At 33.8% G+C, this 12,719-nt stretch overlaps 1 protein-coding gene across 1 annotated transcript in view; it reads right to left on the bottom strand.

The window, feature by feature from the left end:
* The window catches only part of LOC110110469 (NADH dehydrogenase [ubiquinone] flavoprotein 2, mitochondrial), a 28,495-nt gene that overhangs the window by 11,966 nt on the left and 3,810 nt on the right, over positions 1 to 12,719 (bottom strand). The window contains exons 4-7 of the mRNA XM_020841958.2: positions 9,030 to 9,146; positions 4,792 to 4,869; positions 4,543 to 4,648; positions 4,403 to 4,449 (exon numbers count right to left, since the gene is read on the bottom strand). Of these exons, the coding sequence (XP_020697617.1) occupies positions 4,403 to 4,449; positions 4,543 to 4,648; positions 4,792 to 4,869; positions 9,030 to 9,146 (348 nt within the window). The remainder of the gene's footprint in view (positions 1 to 4,402; positions 4,450 to 4,542; positions 4,649 to 4,791; positions 4,870 to 9,029; positions 9,147 to 12,719) is intronic.

A 12,719-nucleotide genomic window follows, 5' to 3' on the forward strand; every position in this document is an offset into this window, starting at 1 on the left:
TGCCTCCAATGTCGTCATTTTGGGTTGGGCCTCATGCAGCTTCCTTAACATTTCTTCCACGACAACAAACTTCTCATTCATCTTTTCATGGACGGCTGAAAATTGGTCTTCAAATTCAGACATTTTCTCCACAAAATCTGATTTAAATTATTCCATTTCTCCTACCAATACTTTCACTTTTCTCCCAGTCATAGGTAGCACGAAACGATGCTCTGATACCAATTTGATAGTAAACACTCCAAGAGAAAATGAATTCTCTTGGCTAAAATTTGAATTTCAACAAGTTCCAAACAAGAAATTAAGAGGAATTTTGGTGGAAAAAACTAGCGAGAAAGTATTTTATTGATAATAGATGAAAGAAAACTGTAAGATACAATAGATCCTCAATTAGAAAGGAGGATTTGGCTCTCCCAAATCTCTAGACACTGCTAGAGCCCAAACAAATCCAAATCACCCTCCAAATTTCAAAAAACACAAGATCCCAACCTAACCCTAGTGTAAACAATACATTTAAAGCATACAAAATATAGTTAATATCAAAACAGCCCCTCAATTTGAAATTTTCCTCCTAATTTCTTCCTTAATATGGCTGTTGGAACCAGCCTCAAAGGGGGCGACAATGATTGGGGCGGGTTGGTAAACCAAGGGCAGTCCATGATGGACCAGCTGGATCAGTCTAAGGACTGGTCTATCAAATACATAACGGTTTGATTCTAAATGTACCACGCATATTTCAAATGCAATGTGAGGATTCCTTAACGGCTCAAATCATAAAGCCAAATAAAAAATTTACTTTCATGGGAAACCAAGTCAAACTCTAGTTGAAGCAATCAGAATATATCATTTGTTTTAGACACTAGACATCATTTAAATCTTTTTCAAACTTTTTTATGCTCCTTCTGTTTCTTAAAATTTGGTTCCTTTGTGATGGTTTGGAAATGGATACAATTTTATACAATTAGATATTATATTACATTTGGTAATTGATGTTTCAGTTTTGTTTAAACATAATCATTTTATTGGTTCTAGTGTTCTTGGTGATGGTTTATACAAATTAAAACTTGAAAATTATTTCTTAAGAGTCTGTGAACCTTGCATCCTATAATGCACAGATATGGACACGACGACACGGATACGATACGACACGAACACGTGACATGTCAATTATTAAAAATATAGGACACGGATACAAGTTGGACAACAACAATAACATCAAGCATTTGTCCCTCTACGTGGGGTCGGCACAAGTTGGACATGATATTATAATTTTTATGATTTAAAAATAGTATATAAAAATTGAATAAGTATAAAATTAAAAATAATTTAAAAATAATAAGTCATTTAACTAGAACTTGTGCTGAAAATGACTAATATTAAGATGTCTAGAGTTGGGCATTGATGCCGTGTATCAAACATCGAGAGAGGAGACGATAATGTTATTGAGAGTCAGGGATCGATGTTATGCAGTAAGTATCGGGCGTCGATGTAAAAAAGGCATTTGTCGTCAATGTTGAGAAGGCGTTGGTCGTCCATGTTAAGAAAACGCAAAACAAAGATGAGTTGCTAAGTTGTGAGTGTAGAAATTGCTAGCATATAGCATCAATGTCAAGACAATGTCAGACTTTGATATTGAAATGGTTTAGACATGTTGATGTGTAACGACGTCGGATGTCGATGTTGAGATGACATCGGACATTATTGTGAAAATAAAGTTGCGACTCGCCAAAAAGAAATAAAAATTAGAATATTCGATGAATGGGGTATTGAGTGAGGGCGATTCATTTAGTGTTGTCGATAGAAAATAAAAAATTTTAATTTTTATATTTTAAACAAATGAAATTTTTAAATACAAGAAATTATATTTAAAAAACTTTCATAAAATACTTAATACACGAGTGTCGGACACGCGCATCCAATTTGTATTTAATTTTTTTTTCGGGCACGTTTTCGGCGTGCCTGACACATGTCAGAGTCGTGTCGGACACTGCAAACCTCTTTGAGGAGAAGTGTCGGTGCATCATACCTTGCATCATTATGTTGAAATTAAAAATAATTTAATTAAAAAAGTTCAACTTACTTGTGACATAAATGTTTAGATTATATAATCAACGAAAGAAAATAAAGATTAACAACGAATAAAAACCTTTCTTATTTGGATTAAATGATTTTGGTATTTATATGGATTGTATTAAGAAAAAAAATAGAAGACATAAAATTAAGAAAGTAGTCATAAGCAGCACACAACTTTTGAAATTTATGCACACTAACATATATGGACCTTTTGATATTCATATTTTGGTATTTGTCGGATATTGACTTAGCAATTAATAAAGATCCAGTTTCATTTTCATAAATCAAGAATAGTGCTAGTTTTAATAAGTGGATAGATACCATGAAAGGAAATGAAATTAATGCATCACAATGAAGTAAGGGATCTTGTTGAATTGTCTAAAGATTCAAAAAGAGTTGGATATAAGTTGATCTTTAAGACCAAATGCAACACAATGACAATATCAAATGATATAGGGCTAAACTTGTTGTCAAAGGTTTCACTCAGAATGATGGTGTTAACTACAGACAAATATTTTCTCCTATCTCGAAAAATGACTCATTTAAAATTATTATAGTAATGGTGGATCATTATGATTTGAAATTCCATCAAATAAACGTGAAAACTGCTTTCCAAATGGAGATTTAGAGGAAGAAGTTTATATATATTAGCCTGGACTTTTCAGTTGAACGAAAAGGTCACATGGTGTGTAAACTTAATAAGTCAATATACAAACTTAAATAAACTTCCTAACAATGGCATATTACTTTCAATGATACTACATTTCCTTTATATTTAAAAAAAGTACTGATGATCGGTGATTATATTTGAAAGTAAGGGGGAGAAAATTTATATTTATGATTTTGTAAATTAATAATATCTTGCTTGCTACTAATAATCTTGGTTAACCACAAAAGAAAAATAAATTTCTGTCAATGAACTTTGAAATAAAATATTAAGTGAGGCATCTTATGTGATAGCAATTGAAATATTCGATGATAGATCACAAAGAGTTTTAAGGTTATCTCAAAAAGCATATATTAATAAAAAAAATTAAGTGATCTAAGATGGAAAAGTGCTTTGTAAGTGTTATTCCCATTCAAAGTTGAGATAAAATAATCATTATATAATGCCCAAACAATGAATTAGAATGCAAACAAATAAAACAAATTCGTTATACATCTATGGTTGGGAGCTTAGTGTATGCTCAAACTTGTGCTAGACCAAACATTAATTTTGTTTTCAAGACTGCGGCAAACATCAAAATAATCCAGGATTATTGGAAGGCTGCAAAGAAAATTTTATCATATTTTCAAAGAACAAAAAAACACATGCTCATTTATAGAAGATATGATCACCATAAGCTTGATAGGATATTCAAATTCAGATTTTGATGGATGCATGGATATCACAAAATTCACATTCGACTATTTATTCATTTTAGCTAGAGAAGATATCTCTTAGAAGAGTGCAAAGCATTCCATCATTGATGCATCAACTGTGGAAATTGAGTTGGTGACATGCTTTGAGGCCACCATTCATGAAATATGGCCAAGGAATTTTATTTCTAAATTTGGAGTAGTCGGCAGTATTGTCAAGCTGCTAAAAATTTATTGTGATGATACTACAACAATCATCTTTCTACGAAAAAAAATTTAAAGGGTGCTAAACGTATGTAATTGAAATATTTTGCCGCAAAAGAAGAAATTCAACAACATTTAAACATATTGGCACTAATGTTATGGTTAGGTATCCATTAACCAAAGGGTTGCAATCAAAGATATTTAATGAACATGTTAAAAGGATGGGGCCGATGGGCATTAATGAAAATTATTATTAACATTATATTTAAGTTCATACTTTTTTGTACTAGACTCTCTGAGCTAATTTTAATACTAATTTTGATACATTAAGGAATCATGTTTTCTTATGCTAGTATGTATATACATGAAATAACTATGTACGTAATAACAATATTTGTCTCTAAAAAGCTATTATCATTGGACCATTATGATTATCATTAGATCATGATGCTAGTATTTGTCTCTAATGAAGATATTATTGTTGGACCAAAGGTTTTGTGAAAAACATCTTGTTCAAGATCTTCGATGTAAAAGTTTATGCCAAAAATTTGAAGTTTGGTTTGCATAATTCATGATTGGACAAAATTTCTTACAAAACAATGATATATAAAAAACACAATGAACATTATTCCTTCAATCACATTAAATCTCGTTGTGTTGTTGCACAAAATTTGTAATAAATAGGTACAAAAATTGAAAAATAGGCAAATATGACAGCTCAAGTAATATGAAGGAAACTAGAGTAATTAGAAATACCAAAGGCGCTCACCATGCATTCCATTTCTCCAACAGAAAACAAACCATCCTTAGTGACCTCTGTAAAAATGCAAGTAAGAAACTCCTTATGTCACCACAAACAAATGTGCTAGTAGAAGAGTGATGTTACATATTCTCAACTTATGTACTCACCATTACGCTTCACTCCAAGGTGTTTTAGCAAAGCCTCTTCTATATCACGTGACCCACGTATCATGCATGGTGTTGTGCCACAAACCAACAGGTGATATTTACCAACCTGTAATGCATTAAAAGTCAATAGCAGTCTAATTACATGAGGAATAGCAAATTTATTCACATTTCTAACTAGATGTCATTTTTATCATATTAAAATAAATCTGACCAAAAGAAAAGATCAATTCAAAAATAGAAATATTATACCTTTGTCCGGTTGAACATTGAGTAAAATGTAGCAACTTCATATACACGAATTGGAGCAACTTCAACTACCCTTGCAATCTGAGCATAAAAAGAAAACTATAAAGAGAGCTAAATATTAAGTTCTTGACGGCCAACAAGAACAACAGCATCAATGCTTTACACTGAAGATCTGAATAAAAGGCTATTGAACAGATGAAAAAAGAAAAGTACTGAGCAAGAAAAGTACTGCTAGCTTCAAAAGACACCTGCAGCACTACAATAGAGAAGTGATTGTAGTCGATCAATGCACTCTATAGGTCCACGGGGACCAACGGAAAGGGAGGTTGGGGGTTGCATGGATGGCGACTAGATTGTGGCTTGCAGTGGCATAGAGCCTAGAAGCGATGGCGTGCACAGCTGAGGAAGATGGTGATCAACCAGAGAGGGGAAGTCGCGTGAGAGGTCTTAATCATGAAGGTCATGGGACAGTTTTTGCGGAAAATGGGAGAGAAATTCAAAGCCTCCCTCTTTAGCTTTTGGGTTTTTATTTTTTTAATTTATTATTATTAGCAGATTAAAGTAGGGAGAAGTTGTAAAAACTTCTTTGGACGATTTATATTTTTGTGAGGAATGAATAATTTAAAAGCAAGATTTAATCAAATTTTACACATTATATGAATTCAATTAATATTAATTTTATCAAAATTTTCAAACTTTTTTTATAAATTGAATCGAATGTAAGTTAATCGAGCTGGTCAAAACCATACAAATTGATTGAATAGAGATGATGATTGCGACATGCCACGTGATCGTGGTGAGACACACAATCGACCGAAGATCGGGATTAAAACTAGACACGTGATCGAGCGAAGATCACAATTAAGATAAGGTGCACAAAATCGAGCAAAAATCACGATCACAGAGAGACGTGCATCATCGAGCGAACATTGCGATATCTAGTGTACATGACTAGGAAGTCCTCCTAATTAGGAAGCTCAACTTGAAATCATCAGGTATGTGAGTACCAAGATGATCAAAACGAAAAAACTCAAAGACAATCAATGTGTGTATGCAATGGTCGAGCTCGAGCACAATGAAAGTGAGGTCAACAAGCACGTAACCTCTGTTACAGCTAATGGGGTTTTGTTATCACACTGAGTTCTCATGGATACAGGTTAATGTTGCAAAATTTAGCAGATAAGTTTAGCTCAAGCTATTCATGATGATGAGGTAAAAGTAGAAATTGTACTACAATAAATAAAAGCCTTAAAGGATAAACAAGAAGTAGCGAGAAAGAGTAAATGCCTCCTTGATAAAAACAAGGGACAGGAATTGTTCCCTAGATGTCCCTATAAGTGATGCACAATAAAACTTTATTTAGCCATCATCAACCATATGAATTAATGGCCCTATAAGTTATTTATAATAATAAGTTATATTCAAAATGCCAAAAGTACCCTTGAACTACTAAAAAAATGTCAAGCAAGTCCTAAATGGCAACTGACATCTAAACACAAACAATTAACATTATTGCAAATCAGGACAATGACGTGCTGAGTATAATATTGAAAAAAATAAAAAATTATGACTTTGGAAAAAGGTAGACCCACACTACAACAACATCAAGCCTGCATCCCACTACGTGGGGTTGACTACATTAATCTTTTTTCTCCATTGTGTCCGATTAAGAGTCAAATTCTCATTTAGATCTAATAAAAAAATGTCATTTATAATATTTTCTAACCAAGTCTTTTTAGGTCTACCTCTACCTTTCTTAACATAGGTTAAATCTAATGCATCTACTCTCCTAACCAGGTCATCGAACGGCCGCCGTTTTATGTGACCAAACCATCTAAGGAGACTCTCTCTAATCTTATCTGCCACTGAAGCTACTCCAACCTTTTCACGTGTATGCTCATTTCGTCTCTTGTCTCTAAGTGTAAAGCCACTCATCCACCTGAGCATCCTCATCTCTGCAACACTTAACTTAATATTATGCTTCTCTTTTAATGGCAACAATCTACGTCATAAAGCATTGCAGGTCTAACCACCATCTTATAGAATTTTCCCTTAAGTTTGGGTGGTACTTTTCTATCACACAACATGCCCGATGCATTCCTCCACTTCATTCATCCAACTTGAATTATACTAATAATATCCCCATCTATTTCACCATCATTCTGATCAATAGACCCAAGATATCTAAAACATGTACTCTTATTAATGACTTGATCGCTCAAAGTCACAAAACCTCCACTAGATCTATTACTATTAAAATTACACTACATGTACTCGATTTTAGATCTATTCAAACGAAAACCTTTAAACTCTAAGGATGACCTCCATAAGTCATGTGTACCTTCAACTCCTTCTTCAGTCTTACCAACAAGAAGAATATCGTCAGCAAAAAAGCATACACCAGAGAACATCCTCTTGCAAATCTCTAATAAAAATATCCATGACTAAAGCAAAAAGATACGAGCTTAAGGCTGATCCTTGATGTAATCCAACTGAAATTGGAAAATACTTGGTCAAACCACCTGGTGTTTGAACACAAGTAACAACTCCAGCATACATATCCCTAATGACTTGAATATAAGCACTATTAATCCATTTCTTTTTAGAACTCTCTATAGCACTTCTCTTATAACTTTATTATATGCTTTCTCTAAATCAATAAATATCATATGAACAGCTTTCTTTTTCTCTCTATAATTCTCCATCAAACCTCTCAATAAATGTATGGCTTCGATAGTAGACATACCCGACATGAATCCAAATTGATTTTGAAAAACATTAGTATTACATCATAACATATGCTCCATAACTCTCTCCCATAATTTTAAAGTACAACACATCAACTTAATTCTTCTATAATTTGTACAATCTTGTGCATCACCTTTACTCCTCAAGATAAAAATCAACACACTCATTCTCCACACATCTGGCATCCTTCTAGTCTTTAAAATAATATTAAAAAGTTTAGTAATCCAAGAAATTTCTTCATCTCCTAAGCATTTCCACGCCTTTATTGAAATATCATTAGGGCCAACAGTTTTCCCACACTTCATTTTCTTTAAAGTCCCTCTAATTTCAGTTTTAATAATACGCTGATAAAAACAAAAATATCCATTTTCATTTAGAGTGTTAAGGTCACTAAAGTCAATCGTATTTTCACAATATTCATTAAAAAGCTTAGCAAAATATCTCATCCATCTTTGTTGAATATCCTCTTCTAAAAAAAGTACCTTTTGATCTTCATACTTAATGCACATCACATGAACTAAATCCTTACTACTATCTCTTTGTTTGGCTAGCTTATACATATATCTTTTTCCCTCTTTAGTACCTAATATATTATATAAATCATTAAAAGCTAAAATCTTTGCATCGCAAGATACTTTCTTAGACTCCTTATGGGCAACTTTATATCTTTCTCAATTTTAAAAATTTTTACATCTAAACTAAATTTTATAATATAACTTATTTTTTATCTTTTCTTACACATTTTGATTCCGACACCAACTATCTATACTATTAGAAGTTTTTTTCTTTTGATACTCCAAACACATCTTTTACAACATTTTTAATATTGCAAGTTACTATTTATCACATAATATTAACTTCCTCATGTACCGAGGAAATCTTAAGATCATGAATCTTACTCTCAAAGATATTTTTGTTAGAGTACTTTAAATACCACCATCTAATCCTAAAACAATGATATGTTATATTTTTCATACTCTGCCTCTTCATCTTAAAGTCCAAAACTAATAAGCAGAGTTGGGAACATAAACTTTCACTCGCAATAAATTATTATGAAAACATAATAACTGAATTTACTATATTTAACGAATTACTAACCAAGTAATCTGCAGAAGAATGTTAAGAGTAAAACAATGAATTTATGGTAAAGACAGACAAAAAAAAAAAGTGAGATGGCTTCAGAATCTTATAGACAGAGCGATAGTAATATCCTATTTAGTATAAGGGGGTAGATTGAGCTGATTTAGGGATGTATGGACCATAATGAAAGGTAAAGTTACATGCATAGAAAGAATTATATGAATATATTAGAAAAGAAAAATAGTTCACAGCTAGCATGGTCTAAAGTTACTCAGAATAATGTGAAAAAAAAACTGAATAGTATCAAATGCTTCCTAATATGATGATTTAGTGGAGTGGGGTAATAACTTATGATGATGATAATGCAAGGTATACCAACTCGGGTGAACTCTATCAGTTACACCTTGATATACCTCATTCATTGCAGAAACAGGAATCCATCCACCATGCTGTTGCTGCGCAAGATCCAATAAAGGAATAACAGCAGATTGCTTGTAGTTTGAAGGATAGTGTGAAAGTATCTCTTTGACCTGAAGTATTTAAGATGTAGTAGATACTTCAATAGCCTCTAAAATAAAAATATAGTGCAACAGTTCTACATCTGCAATTAATAAAACTAAACATCAAGAGGTTGACTGTGATCAACACATCCTGCCATAAAGTACCAGTGCACAATTAGCAGCTAATAAAGCAATTAATCAATCTACATAGTTAGAAGCTTAAAAATTCACAATCATATAGGTATAACATTTAAAGAGTGCATTAATATGAAAAATGCACTTAGAAAAAGAACAGATGGTAGCACTGAAAAGACTCACGCACGAAATAAACCCTGCTAATTAACAAAATCACATTAAATAAAAAAACTGATCAGTATGACCAAACTAAAATTTGAAAAAAGGCACCATATGGCTAAATATTTCGCTTGTGAGTGCACGATGATGATGATGCAATGATGGCGCAAAAAATGGTAGATGATCTCTACTAATGTCACTTAAGAATAAATTCCGGTATCTAATTTATATATACTCAATTAAATTACTTCAACGGTTGAAATTACTCCACTCCTCTAAATCAGTACAATGACAAAATAAAAAAATGTCGAATTCGGAGATTCGAGAGGGAAAAATTTGTTCTTTATTGCACAAATCTATCACTATTTATAGATCCGATATTAAATAAAGAAACAAATAAATTATAGAATCAAGTATTATTACCCTAATACAATCCTTCCTATATCAGCCACCTAACCATGAAAAGGAATTAGCGTGGTGTCTCATGATTGGCGTAATTTATGCGTGCCTCCCAAGGATCTCTCTGGAAATTGTCGGATGGGATTTAACACTAAACAACAGCTAAGATTTAACACTCCCCCTCAAGTTGGGAAAGATAATTATGTTATTCCCAACTTGATAATCAGCCCGAGAAAGGCAGAGTTATCCAATCCCTTGGTAAGGATGTCTGCAGACTGGTCATTTGATGAGACGTGGTAGAGACATATAAGACCACTATCTAATTTTTTCTTTTATAAAATGTTTATGCACTTCTATGTGCTTGATCCTGTCATATTAAACAGGATTGTGAGTTATGTTGATTGTTGATTTGTTGTCACAATGTAGCTTCATGAGATCTCCTACTTGATCCTTAGGTCTTCTAGAATCAACCTGATCCATAGTAGCTCACATATTCCCAAGGCCATAACTCCATATTCTGCTTCTGCACTAGATCTTGCCACCACGTTCTGTTTCTTGCTGCTCGACGTAACTAGGTTTCCTCCAAGGAATGTTCAGCATCCAGAGGTAGATCGTCTATCTACTGATGAACCTGCATAATCTGCATCAATATAAGCTTCTAGGGTTATTCTGTGGTCTCTTCTAAAGAAAAATCTTTCCATGGATTTGCCTTAAGGTAGTGCAGCATTCTATTTACAGCTTGCATGTGAGTTTTTTTTGGATTTATGCATGAACTGGTTAACCATACTTACAGCAAATGTAATATCTAGTATGGTGTGGAAAAGGTAGTTTAATTTCCCAAGTCTTTGGTAAGCTCCCTTATTTACATCTATATCGTCTTCAACTTACCCCAATTTGAGATTTGGTTCTACTGTATTGGTGCTGGTTTACAAGCTACTTTCCTTGTTTTCTTTAAGAAGATATTTGATATATTTTTATTGTGAAATAAAAATTCCTTTGCTGGAGTGGGCTACTTCAATTCCAAAAAATTATTTTAGTCTACCAAGTTCTTTGATATCAAATTCCTTGTTAAGACATTTTCTTAGAATAGCTTTATCCTTTTCATCATTCCGAGTTAAGATAATATCATCTACATAAACTAATAATATTGTCACTTCCTCTGAGTCTGAGTGTTTAAAGAATAGTATATGGTGACTATAGTCCCCATGACTCTAGGTGACTGTTTTAGCCCATATAGAGCCTTTTTTAACCTACAAACATTGTTACCCCCAGATTTTTCCTCAGATCCTGGTAGAATCTCCATAAATATCTCTTCCTCCAAGTCCCCGTATAGGAATGCATTTTTCACAGCCAACTATTCCATATGTTAATTATAATTAGCTGCTAGTGAGAGTATGATCCTGACAATGTTCATCTTGGCCACAGGTGCAAAGGTTTCCTGATAGCCGATGTCATATGTTTGAGTGTATCATTTCACCATTTGTCTTGCTTTATACCTTTTCAGTGTACCATCAGCTTTGTATTTTTTAGAGAATGCCCATTTGCAACCGATTAATTTTTTTCATACTGATAGGTTGGTGATCTCCCAATTATTCTTCTTTTACAAGGTCTGCATTTCATTTTTCAAGACACTTTTCCAATTTTCATCAAATAGGACCTCAGAAATATCATTAAGAATATGAATATCATTTAGTGTAACCAGGAAGTTTTGTGTGAAGATGAGAAGTTATCGAAGGATATAGAGTTGGTTATGGGGTATAAGGGAGGTTTCTTTAGAGAACTTGAGATTACCTCGATTTCAAGAGATGATTCAGATTCTTGGATCTACTCTGGAATATAGTTTGGCATTGTACGCCTGGAATACACATTCCCAAATCTAATAACAACTTTTTCCTCAGTTTCTCAGGCTTTGATTTCAATTTTAAGTGGATTGGTTTGAGATGGAGGTGGAGGTAGAGGTTGAAGGCTAAGAGGGGCAAGCTCACTCTCCTCATTTTCGTCAATTTCAGTAGGGGTGTCAATTTCGGGGCACGGGTTGAGTTCGGGTCGAACTCGAAACTGACCCAGCACTATTCGGGTCAACCCGAACCCGACCCGTTTTTAAAAACGGGTCGATTTTCCGGACCCGAACCCGACCCGCTTCGGGTCAGCCCGACACCACCCAAATGACCCGTTTTCAACAAAAAAATTGCTAGTTTTTTGGTCAAAACGGGTCAATCTCCGCTTTTGTGTTTAAAACAGGTCAAAATCGGGTCAATCTCGGGTTGTCGAGTCAAAATGGATCAATTTTGGGTCAAATGGTTAACCTGAACCCGACCCAATTTTTGAAACGGGTCGAAATGTTGAACCCAAACCTGACCCGTTTTGAGTTCGAGTTGACCCTAACCCGAAATTTTTGGGTCAGGTTTGAATCGAGTTTTCGAGCGCTCAAATATTGACACCCCTAAATTTCAATCTCCCTACGAAGATGAGAATTAATAAAATAGGAATTTTGTTCATCAAAAGTAACATCAACAGATCCAAGGGTTTTTTTGTGGGGGGTGCATTTGTAAACTTTTTGGGTGAATGAATATCCAACAAAGATGCATTTAAGTTCTCTTGGATCTAATTTTCCTCTATTTTGGTTGGGTAAGTGACATAGGCAGTGCACCCAAAGATTCTGGGTGTAAGGTTATTATGGGTTGGAAACCCAGGGTAAAAGGATGATAGAATATCCATTGATATTATTAATCCCAAGGTTTTTGAAGGTGATCGGATTATGAGATATGTGGCATTTAGGAGGGCTTTCCCCCAATAGAATTTGGATACATTGTATTTGAATAGAAATGCATGGGTGGAGACTAGATGGTGACCATTGTTCCTTTCTGCAGCCCCATTTTGTTGTGGAGTGTGAACACATGAAGATTCATG

Source organism: Dendrobium catenatum, unplaced genomic scaffold (genome assembly GCF_001605985.2).
Source record: "Dendrobium catenatum unplaced genomic scaffold, ASM160598v2 fragScaff_scaffold_1520, whole genome shotgun sequence".
Classification (NCBI taxonomy): Eukaryota; Viridiplantae; Streptophyta; class Magnoliopsida; order Asparagales; family Orchidaceae; genus Dendrobium; species Dendrobium catenatum.